This window comes from Aethina tumida, chromosome 7 (assembly GCF_024364675.1).
Source record: "Aethina tumida isolate Nest 87 chromosome 7, icAetTumi1.1, whole genome shotgun sequence".
Lineage (NCBI taxonomy): Eukaryota > Metazoa > Arthropoda > Insecta > Coleoptera > Nitidulidae > Aethina > Aethina tumida.
The window spans coordinates 4,442,304-4,454,012 of record NC_065441.1 but is presented as its reverse complement, the minus strand read 5'-3'; the positions used below and the strand labels follow the sequence as shown (position 1 = coordinate 4,454,012).

General features: G+C 31.8%; 3 protein-coding genes across 3 annotated transcripts; all 3 read right to left on the bottom strand.

Moving 5' to 3' along the window:
• Positions 1–295: 295 nt before the first annotated feature.
• On the bottom strand, positions 296–2,315 carry LOC109607058 (lipase 3-like). Its single transcript, XM_049969714.1, has 7 exons — positions 2,222–2,315; positions 1,846–2,162; positions 1,537–1,789; positions 1,192–1,344; positions 1,052–1,136; positions 854–999; positions 296–799 (listed from the first exon to the last, which is right to left on the bottom strand). The coding sequence occupies exons 1-7, from the start codon at positions 2,276–2,278 to the stop codon at positions 404–406; spliced, it is 1,407 nt and encodes a 468-aa protein (XP_049825671.1). The 5' UTR covers positions 2,279–2,315; the 3' UTR covers positions 296–403.
• A 171-nt stretch (positions 2,316–2,486) lies between these two features.
• Positions 2,487–8,768, bottom strand: LOC109604814 (uncharacterized). The gene is made up of 14 exons (XM_049969905.1): positions 8,670–8,768; positions 7,703–8,019; positions 7,392–7,644; positions 7,178–7,336; positions 7,040–7,124; positions 6,840–6,982; positions 6,628–6,784; positions 4,540–4,568; positions 3,812–4,122; positions 3,503–3,755; positions 3,292–3,450; positions 3,156–3,240; positions 2,962–3,104; positions 2,487–2,908 (listed from the first exon to the last, which is right to left on the bottom strand). Exons 1-14 carry the CDS (start codon positions 8,751–8,753, stop codon positions 2,534–2,536), a joined length of 2,553 nt encoding a protein of 850 aa, XP_049825862.1. The 5' UTR covers positions 8,754–8,768; the 3' UTR covers positions 2,487–2,533.
• Positions 8,769–9,279: 511 nt separating this feature from the next.
• On the bottom strand, positions 9,280–10,979 carry LOC109604820 (lipase 1). Its single transcript, XM_020021354.2, has 5 exons — positions 10,860–10,979; positions 10,276–10,607; positions 9,979–10,219; positions 9,681–9,921; positions 9,280–9,624 (listed from the first exon to the last, which is right to left on the bottom strand). Exons 1-5 carry the CDS (start codon positions 10,938–10,940, stop codon positions 9,338–9,340), a joined length of 1,182 nt encoding a protein of 393 aa, XP_019876913.1. The 5' UTR covers positions 10,941–10,979; the 3' UTR covers positions 9,280–9,337.
• Positions 10,980–11,709: the final 730 nt, after the last annotated feature.

Genomic DNA, 11,709 nt, shown 5'->3' with positions numbered 1-11,709 from the left:
GTATAAGATAATATGAAGATAATTGATAAAGAAAGGAAAAAATTGAATAAATGAAAGATAAACTAAAGTAAATTTTTATAGTATTCTTTTTTATATATTTATATGTTATAAATGATTGTTTCCAATAATTTAATAATGTGTTTCATGTTTATTTATCGATAAAATATTATCTCACTTGACTTTGTTTCTTGACCAATTTGTAAATCAATTTAGATAACATTTTACAAATAAAAAAGTGCAACTGAATATAGATTCTACAGTATAATAAAATGAATAATAAAAAACAATATTATTAATTCTCGTAATTTATTATTAAGCCCAAGCTTTAAATTTATCACGCTATACTGATCATATTTAATATAAATATTACACAAAAGTATAACGTCGAATTTATTTAATTTAATCAATAATTCTTGAAGAAAATGTGTAACAACAACAATCCGAAAATCATAACATTTCCGGATATTGATGTAGCCGAGTCCGTGTCTGGTTTTATAGAGGAAGTTTCTGGGTTTTCCGATGCGGTAGTCTCTGGTTTTTGAGGGGTTGTCACAGAGGATGTCTCCGGTTTTTGTGGGGTTGTCGGATTTGATGAGGCAGCTTCTGTTGTGATTTCTGAGCTAGAAGGCCCGGTTGTCGTTACTTTTACATCGTTGTACTTATTCATCAACGCCACTATGTCGTTGTTCAAAAGTTCCACAATGTCTTTGCTCCAAAGAAAGTCCAAGTGCATGAAATTCGTAGCATTTATCAACTTTAGTTCGACATTTGGAAGAATATTCTTCAGTTGTTCGGTGTTCTGAAATTTAAAATTGACGCTTCTTTGTTTTATTGTGTTTGAAAAGTTACTTACAGTGGGTGCTACAAGCGTATCTCCTGCTCCATAATAAATTTTTACTGGGGGCGAAATGTTTTTCCCCAGGTTATAATTTCCGGGTTTTTGTTTGCCGTATTTCTGTCTATTCACTGTAAGACCGAAATCTAATGGTCCAAATGTACCTGGCAAATAATCATAATTAAAAAATGCAATTTATTTTTTTTACAAACATACCTGTTCGAATTGCTTGTGCAAAGTGCAGTAGTTGCTTATATGATATTCCTGCAGGAGCGTTAGATAATGCAATTGGTACAATACCCTGAAAAACAAAAATGTTATATAAAAGTGGTCAATGTAACGTTTAAAATAATTACATCCTCCATTTGTTCTTCGTCTATGCCTCCAATCAAGTAGTATCCCATTTGGCAAATATATTTTATATTATCATCTTGACACAAGTGTGCAAATTCGGTAAATATATCATAGTGAGGTACAACTAAGTGCATCTTTACTGCTTCCAAAAGGAACTGGAAATCAATTTTCTTGTTACAATTTTTATAATAATTTAATCAATTGTATAATGGTTTTAAAAACAAAATTTAAATTAAAGAACAATGGTTATTATCACTTAGGTTTTTATACTTATTTTTAAGTAATCCTTATTTTGTTAAGATATTTTTATTGTTTTTATAACTTTTATCTATTATCTAAATACATACCCCAAGAGCCAATGTAACTATCGGTTGAGCTGCTAATCTAATAAGAGGATTTGAAACATCGGACATTAGAACAGCGGGTGCCAAACCAGCCATAACGTTTATTTTCTTCATATATTCAGGTCTTGTGCATCCCAAAATAAAAAATGTCGTGCCCCCTTGTGAGTGACCAATATAAGACAATTGGTCCTTATTAGTTTTCTGCAGAATATAATCAATTTTGGCTGGAAGATCGTAGTATCCAATTTCATGATAACTGAAACACACTTTAATGAGTACTCAAATAGCTCCAATAAATTTTAAGACGTTTACCTGAATTGATAAAATTCCCTGGTGGTTGGATCCAAATTTTTGTGATTTCTGGACCAAGTATTTCCTCTGCAGTTTGCCAACCAAACATCGTAACCACCATCGGCCAACATCAATCCAATTGATCTACCCGGTCCATAATTCACGTAATCCATGCTGCTGCTACCAAGACCATGAACCAGAAGGACTGGTGGTTTTCCTTCCGTCGCGTAGATGCCATTTCTTCCAGTTGTAATCCTGTGTAACTTCAGGATGTAGCCATCTTCTGTTGTTACTGTATGTTCTTCAAGGGTGTAATTGTATTTATTTAAATATTTGTACTGGAATAAAAAATGAATGTTAACAATAAGAAAAATAATATGTAATTTAAAATACTCACAATATCCAGTCCAATGTCTGTAGAATCAAAACTTGATACACCATGACAAAGATGCATACAAATTATTAATTGCAAAATGAGATAAACAGCTCGATTCATGGTTCACGGTGTTATAAGGTGAATTAAGGTGTATTGTAAGATCAACATCAGTTATATATGTTAGTGTTAGATTAGATAGTATTATGATGAAAGTTAACTTAATAAAAATCTATAAAAACATTAATCAAATCTTAATTGTAATTATTTTATTTATAAATTGTTTTATCTTTATATAAAAAACATATTTAAATTTTAAGTAAACTCATTTATTTTTTACATAAAGTGTACAATGATCAAAAGCATCATTACAATACTAGAATATACGGCAGTTCCTGCGCCAGGGCTAGGATTGCCAGTGGTAGTTCTAGATGTAGTAGTTGAACTAGTATTCGCATCATCATCAGGCAATTGAGAAGAAATAGGGGAGGCATCACTTGTACTAGAAATAGTAGAGGGGCTTGTGTCGTCCCCAGGTAGTTCAGTAGTTCTTGTAACATTATTGTATTCGTCGAATAATGCAATCAGGTCGTTATTCAACAACTCCACCACATCTTTGGCCCAAAGGAAATCCAGATGCATCCATTTATCGAATTCTATCAGTTTCGCCTTAACGCAATTAGGCAATTCTGACTTTAGTCGTTCAACATTCTGAAATATTTCTTTTTTTATTTAACCACTTTATTGATTTATACTTGACTTACAACAAGACCTGCAAGCCAATCGTTTGCTCCGTAGTATAGAGCAACTGGAGCAGTTACCTTCTTTAAATTGTAACTGGGAGGAACCCTGTTGCCGTACTTTTGTCTGTTTGCTGTTACTCCATAATCATAAGGTCTAAAAAATCCTAAAATGTTTTTTTGTATAGTTGATTGTTGATAATTAATTTCGAACCAACCTGAATGAACAAGTTGCAAATAATGAAAACCTTGTTTGTAGGAAAATCCAGCTGGTGCATTAGAAAGTGCAATTGAAATGATATCCTGAAAATTTTATAATTGTGATTTGAATCATTTGAAGCCCTTACCACCTACATAAACAAGTTGTTCTTCGTCTCGCCCACCAATAAGATAAAACCCTTGTTCGCAAACCATCTTGACTAATGAATTTTCAGTTTGACAAAGTCTACCTACATCGGTAAAAATGTCATAGTGGGGTACCAACAAATGCATCTTAATTGCTTCAGCTGCAAACTTAAAACAAAATTTTGCAGCTTGCTGTTAAAAAGTTTTTTGGTAAACCTACGCCAAGAACCAATGAAATAAGTGGATTAGATCCTAATTGTACCAAAGGATGTGACATATTTTGTGCGTACGTTGACGGTGCCAAGGCCGCCATGATGCTAATTTTTTTGTTGTACTCTGGTCTCGTAGCCCCCATGATGAAGGAAACTGTTGTCCCTTGGGAATGACCGATGTAAGATACTTGCTCTTTGCCAGTTTCCTTTAAGATATAATCAATTTCTGCTGGTAAATCGTAATAGGCTATTTCATGAAAACTGCGAATTCAACAATTAATTAATTAATTTATACATTCAATGAAACAATGAAATACCTAAACTGATAATATTCTCTTTGGGTAGGGTCCAAAGTGGTGTGATTCCTAGACCAAGTGTTACCTCGACAGTTCGCCAACCAAACATCGTAACCCGAATCCGCCAGCATTAGTCCGATAGCTTTGCCGGGACCGTAATTGACGAAGTCCATCGCACTGCTTCCCAAGCCGTGCACCAAGAGAATTGGGGGCTTCCCCGATTCGCTGTAGGCGCCATTTCTTCCAGTCGGGATTCGCTGCATGTGCAGGATGTAGCCATCATCCGTGATGATTTCGTGTGTTTCCACTGGGTAATTATATTTTTCCAAAAATTGGTACTGTAAAAATATATTCAGAAATTGGAAATTGTAGGATTTTTAAATGTGCATAATTTGTAGATAATTGTGTTTATTGTTTTTAATTGAAAAGATTTATATCAGATATGAAAACAATATTATCTGTGGAATGGTATTAGATCTAAGATCAGCAATGCCTTAAAAAATAATCATTTATCTAAATTGAATATTTAGCATATTTTATAATTTTTATATTATGGCATATTTGTTTTCCTTCCTTAATAGTATATATTGTATTATACTTTTTATAAACTTGAAAAAATATTGTATTATTAATAATCTATTACTAATAATTCGAAAGATGTAAGAACAAGTATTGAAAAAAAAGTTGTTAAAGAAGATTTGACTTGAAATATAATAAACATTATTATCATTAATTAAAAAAATACTTACAATATCAAGTCCAATATCCGAAGGATCGACTGAACAACACAAATTCACCAAAATGGTGAACACCAAAACCCCAAACAATTTGTTCATTTTACTTGTAACTAATCAATTTTCCAATTGACAATAGGTATTTTATTAGAAGATTATATAGAAAACGGTTATCAATTTATACTTTTATTACTGTTCACACATCCTTTGTAGGAGATAAATCTAATAATTTTGTGTAGATAGAAACTATATATGTATCTGAAGATAAAATTAATAGGAATTGCTAATAAATTAGAAAAAAAAAAATATTATTATATCTTAAAATCGTGAAAATAAACATAGTTTTTTCTTTTTCACTGCACGAGTTCAAGTGGTTGTTTTTATCTGTATCTAAATATTATTCCTAATTGCAATGCGACTTATTTAAAATAGAAATAGCCTCGACACTTTTATTATTATAAAGTTTAGTTATTAAATAATAAGCACAAAATTAGTTTCTCTATTAATTGACAAAGGTCTACTGTATCATTATTATAGTAATAATGAGAAAATATTTCTACTGAATTTAGAATTCTTCAAAATAATTATTTAATTTTTTTAATGGCACATTGGAAAATTCTTCAGTTATTCCATCCAGTCCTCAAATGACATTTAATAATAATGTTACAAATGATCGTTCTAAACAACTCACAGAAGTGATTTTTATCAATAACATGTATAGTAACAACAAATCCAAAATCAAAACTCTTCCAGATATTGTTGTTGGTGAGATTTTTCAGTGGTGTTTTAGAGGCTGTAATAGAGGAAGTTTCTGTTGCCTCCGATGTTTATGATTCTGTCATAACAATTGGGAGCAAGCTTTCTCTCATTTTTTAGTTTTGTCATAAAAGAAGCTCCTGTTGCCTTCGATGAGAAAGATTTTGTGGCTATTTCTAAACCAGAAGTCACATCTCAAAGTTCTTGTTATAATTTTTATAATAATTTAATCAATTCTATATTAAATTTTAAAAACAAAATTTAAATAAGAGGACAATAAATATCCCATATGATTTATCAACTATATTTTTATACATATTTTTAGATAATCCTTATTTTTTTAAGATATTTTTATTGTTTTTATAGTATGTATTTTTTATCTAAATACCTACCCCAAGGATCAATGTGATTATTGGTTGAGCTGTCAATCTACCAAGAGAATTTGAAAGATGTGACATTAGAACAGTGAGTGCCAAAGCAGCCTTAACATTTATTTTCTCCAAATATTCTGGTCTTGTGTAGCCCAAAATAAAAAAATGTCGTACCATCTTGTGTGTGTCCAATATAAGACAATTGATCCTTATTATTTTCTTCAGAATATAATCAATTTTTGCTGCTACCAAGACCCTGAACCAGACGAATTGGAGGTTTCCTTTCCGTTGTGTAGAGGTTTTTATCTTTTTCTCTACTATTTGACAGAGACCTGCTATATCATTTTTACAGGAAAAATGAGAAAACATGTTTAAGGCATTTTTTCTCCATTAAATTTAGTATCCTTTAAATTGAATAAACAAGGTTTTTCAAACATAAGATAAAATATTTGAGGATGCTTGTGTTCATTATAATAAAATACTTCATATGCACATATATCCTAAACGTCTTAAATTTTGAGATACAAGATGCTGAAATTTTCACAAAATTTTGTTTTCTATATACTTTATATATTTTAATATTGTTTGATACATATCTATCTATCAAGAGGTATGTTCTGATATATATATATATATATATATATATATATATATAGATATGTATATATATATATATATATATATGTATATATATTCCAGTGGCATTGGTGCAAGTTTTAAATGAAATATTTTATGCTTTTTTCGTAAAAAAATGTATTTTTAAAATTTAAAAATGGGGTTAGACATTTTCTGATATGTGGTCGAAATTCCAGAGTTTTTTTTTAATTTTGTATTTTATCCAGATATATATTAAACATATTTTTATATTTTTAACAAAAAAAAAAAAATAAACATTGCATAACATATATAACATATATATAGTATAAAAATATTATATCTATAATTACATCAAAACAAAATAATTTTTATTTTTAACTTTTATTGTTGTGTTCATCCAGCAAAGCAATAACATCATTGTTTACATATTTGTTTAAATCAATTGCCCATAAAAAGTTTAAATGTGTAAAATCTTCCAGGTCAACTTTTTTAAACGTCACCACATTAGGAAGTTCATTTTTCAGTTGTTCCACATCCTGAAACGCCAAAATGAATGATAATAATACAAATAATCATTTTTATCCAACTTACACAAGCTTCGGCAAACAAATCCTTATTAGCATAAAGTAGTGCTACAGGTGCTGTGATTTTTTTAACGTTGTAATCTTTTGGTTTGTTTTGCCCATATAATTGTCTGTTTTTTACGAGTCCATAGTCATGAGGCCTAAAATGTCCTGTAAATAATTAAAGGATTATAAAAGTTCTGAGTAGTCTAAGTTATTTTATGATACCTGAACGCATTTCTTGAATATAATGCATCATCTGTTTGTGAGACGTTCCTGCTGGAGCACTAGTCACAATGACGGGCATGAAAGTCTGAAAAACTATCAAATAAGCGACTTCAGTAACATATTGTGAATTTTAATTACCTTATTCAGTTGTGCTTCATTCATTCCACCCATGAAAGATAATACACCGGCGCACAGGAACTGCAAACTTGATTCGTCATTGCACACAAGCCCACCAAGCAATGTAACGATCTCCCAATGTGGGAGAATGTTGTAGAATTTCAAGGCGTGAATACCAAACTAAAATATATTGTACATTATAAACTTTATAATTTGTGGAACAATAGTTACTTACACCTAAACCAAGATTGATAATGGGGTTGCCCATAAATCTTACAAGTGGATGTGTCATGTGGGTCATATGGGCCACAGGAGCCAAGGCGATCATAAGCGTTATTTTGTCATTGTACTCAGGTCTACTGGCCATACAGGCGAAGAAGATAGTTGTGCCCTGCGAATGTCCTACATAACTCAACTTTTCCTTTCCTGTGTTACCCAATATGTAATCGATAACTGCAGGCAAATCGTAGTTGCCTATTTCATGAAAGCTGCAACATTCAATAACGTTTAACAACAACCACCAATAATGGAAGACTGTAGTTATACCTGAAGTCCCAGAACTCCCTGGTGTCACTGTCAAGAGTCAAGTGCTTTTCGGACCAAGTGTTCCCTCTGCAATTGCCCAACCAAACGTCATATCCTTTATCGGCCAACCGAAGTGCAGTACCTGATTCAGGTCCGCTGTTGACGAAATCTGCGCTGCTACTTTCCAAGCCGTGGTATATCAGTACCACAGGTTTTGTACCGTTGTCGTTCTTGTGGTAGCGGGCGGACGTGATCCTATGGATGCCCAAAACGTATCCATCTTCGGTCACCACTGTGTGAGCCTCGTACGAGTACTGGTATTTATCCAACAATTGGAACTACCAAAACATGATTGTGTTTGGGTATTAGGAAGTAAAAATTTCTAAGATAATGGTTAATCCGTAGAAGTATTTAACAAACAATGAATTACATTTGAAAAAATTTTTGACGATAATCAATTTAAAGTATATTATATTAATTGGTGACAGCTTACATGCGTTAAGATTAATTATAATTATAACAATCGAACGATTTTGATAATGTTTTAAGTAGTTGCACCTGGCATGATATTTAAATTACTTTTAGAATGTGTCTTTGGTTTTGTTTATTTAATAATTTTTGTTTATTCATTGTTGTCGAAGAGATTTCACTTTCCCTGAAGGCTGTAATTTATACAGTAGGAAAAGCGTTTGACCCGTCTGAATTTAGAGAGAGACATCATGCATGACAGAGACAGTAGAAGTCTGTTCCGTAGTGGGAGATTTACTGTCTCTATTATACAGTCTAGACTTAAGAAGAGTTAAAAGTACTTTGATATTTTGCCCAATTAATAAATTTTAATAAACATAATAATAATAATCAATAAATAAATATCTCTTAAACATATTGTCCACAATTTTTTTATTAATTTATTAAATTTAAATTTAATTTTTAATTAAAATATTAAATAATTTTTAGTTAAAAAATATTACAAAAATTAATTTCTTACAATATTTAAACCCCAGTCTTCATGTATAGCACAAGACACCTGGCTCCATAGCAGACAAATGGAGAAAAATATCAACAATTTCATATTAATGCACTTAATAAAACTAATTAATCGATGTTTAACAGGTGGATATATAACCACATTTGGCATTTTATCTTAATCACGATAATTTTAGTGTATTGTTAGAAAAAACTTAGAGGCCATTACCTTTGGCTGATAAGAAATGATTAATCTGTTTGAAAAGAGTTTTAATTGTAAAAATAATTTAATTATAATGCAATTCTTGCAGACAAATAACAATGATTTTATGTGTGGAAAAGAAAACAGATACTGACATTTATTTATATATTTTTATGTCCAGCTTACTCTGATAATTTTTAAGAATTCAATAAACTTCTGATAAATTCCTTCAATGATCATGGCCAGGATAATATTTTTGTTGTTGAAGAACTTGTCCTTCAAATTTCTGATGATATCAGTGCTAAATAAGTTATTATTAAGTCTTGGCCAAGTTATATTCTTTACTTTGTTTATTTATTGTGACTTACCTGAATTAATTGTAAAAGAGTAACAAAGAAATTTCTGTGTAATTACAATAAAAAAACAAATGTAGACTTTGTACAATTTATTTATGCCATTTCTATGTACAATTGATTCCAACAGGATAATCAAACACTGTTGACTTTCAAGAATTCAACAACCTTCTGGTTGACCCTTTCAACATCCTTGGCAAGAATGAGATCCATGTTGTTGGAGAACTCCTCGAACATGTAGTCACCATAGACCTTGGTGAACTTGCCCTTCAAAGTGTTGATGTCATCAACGCTGGACAAGTAGTCGTTGGGGGCGTACAAGAAGGCAACTGGCACCGTGATCTTGGACAAGTCGTACTCTTCAACTTGACGGAGTCCTTGGGTCTTGCCTGAGAAGTTCTCGTCGAACTTTTCGAAACGTCCTGTGGAACACAATCATTCACCATCTAATTCGTATTTATGTTAACAACCCACTTACCGGATTTTTTGATTTGTACCCAGTGAAGGAGTGCCTTGGAGGCGGCCTGAATTGGTACTCTTGGCAAGATTTCGTCGACGGTGGTTTCGTTGTAGTTCACGGAGTTGTAGCCGTTCATCAAGAAGTAGGCGTTGTCGCAGACTTTACGTTCGTACTTTTCGCTGACGCAACGGTCTCTGACATCCTTCATCACCAATTCGCTTGGGTTGAAGGTGCTCATTCCGAAGTTCTTGTTGAAAGTCTAAGGAAAAATCCCTTATTGTGAACCTTGTTGGAATTAAATTAACCAAGTACTTACGACTCTGTCGTAGTTGATGGCCTTGTTGATGAGTTCGTGCTTGGAGTTTTGCAAGTAAGCCATAGGTCCGAGGGAGATCAGATTTTCGATTTTGTCGTTGTATTCGGGTTTTTCGGACAGGAGGACGTAAGAAGCGGCGGAACCTTCCATGTGACCGATGAAGTGGAGTTTGCTACGTCCGCTAATTTCCAAAACTTTGTCGATGACAGCCGGCAAATCTTTGGCACCGATGTCGTGGAAGCTGCAACAAACAATGAATAATTACTACAAGATCGCAATAGACTGGAGTCGTCGTACCAGTATCTCCAGAAGGCGGAATCGCTCTTGGGGTTCAAGTGTGCGTGTCTCATGCCGTAAACAGTACCTCTGGCGTTGGCGAGGTAGACTTCGAAACCTTGTTCGATGAGGTAGAAGGCCAAAGCTTCAGTTTTGCCGCCCATGACGAATTCTTCGGAGTCGAACAAGTAGCCGTGGAACAAGAGGACGACTTCCCTTTCGGATTTGTCGGTTTGTTCGTTGCTGGAACCGTCGGCACCTTGGTAGAGGCGGTGGAAGTTCAAGATGTAACCATCTTCAGTTTGGACCTCGTATTTGTTGATCTTGTAGCCGTACTTTTGGACTATTCTTTCCTAAAATTACGAAAGTTTTCTTTCTTATCTATGTTTTATCATTTTATATTTTTGTAGTAGCTTTTGAGTCTTAAAATATTAGATGAAAGTACAATTTTTATCTGCTTATTGTTCCTTTTTAAAAATGAAAAATTTCATACCTACTTTATCTAATAATAGTAATTAGGACAGAAAAAAAATGCATGTTATCTTGTCGAAAAGCAAAAACACTTAAAAAACAGAGTTTGTAGTTAATAAAAATAATGTACTTACAATATCTCCACCCATGGAACTTGGGCCCAAAGAGGCGCAAGTTGCAACTGCGAACAGTGCACAGAAAACAGCAAACTTCATCGTAGACTTCTTTGACAAGTCTCCTGAGTATACAAAACTGTAACTAACCATTTCCTTCGTCGATTTGCGTTTTATAGTTGTTTAAAGATATAATATTGCTAATAATGCATTTTTCAAAGACTAATAAAATTGTTATCGACAAATTTCATTCAGCAAAATTTTTCATTAACAAATGAGATGAACCTATGAACTTTGCATGTATGGAAACTATGAATGCATTATGCAAAAATCACTAACACTATCAATTATATAAATAAATAATTTATTGCTCTCACCAATTTTTTGATTAAACGTTTTTAAACGAGTAGAATTAAAATATGTCATTGAATGTTGTATATTATATTTAAAATTGAATCAATAAAATGGGGATTGGTAAAACAAAATTATTGATTTAAATAAATATTAAAATACAAGGTGCTTCTAAAATTAGCGCATATTTATTAAAATTATTAATCTTTTCATATCATCTGCACAATTTAGAAATAAAATGTGTTCTTGATTCATTTTGATTAACACAATCGATTTTGAGATATTTTAATTTTATTGTTAAAGTTCTTTCAAACATTGGAACTGATATAAAGAATGTGTTAAAAAATAGCAAATTTCTAAAAAAAATTATCGATAATGTAATTTTTCAGTTTGTTATAAATTTTTGAAAATTAATTTTTTTCATATATATACATACATACATAGAATATTTTTATATATATATTGAAAGTTAGTTAACGTAACTTTACAAGAAAAAATATATTTGTTTTTAAAAAATATT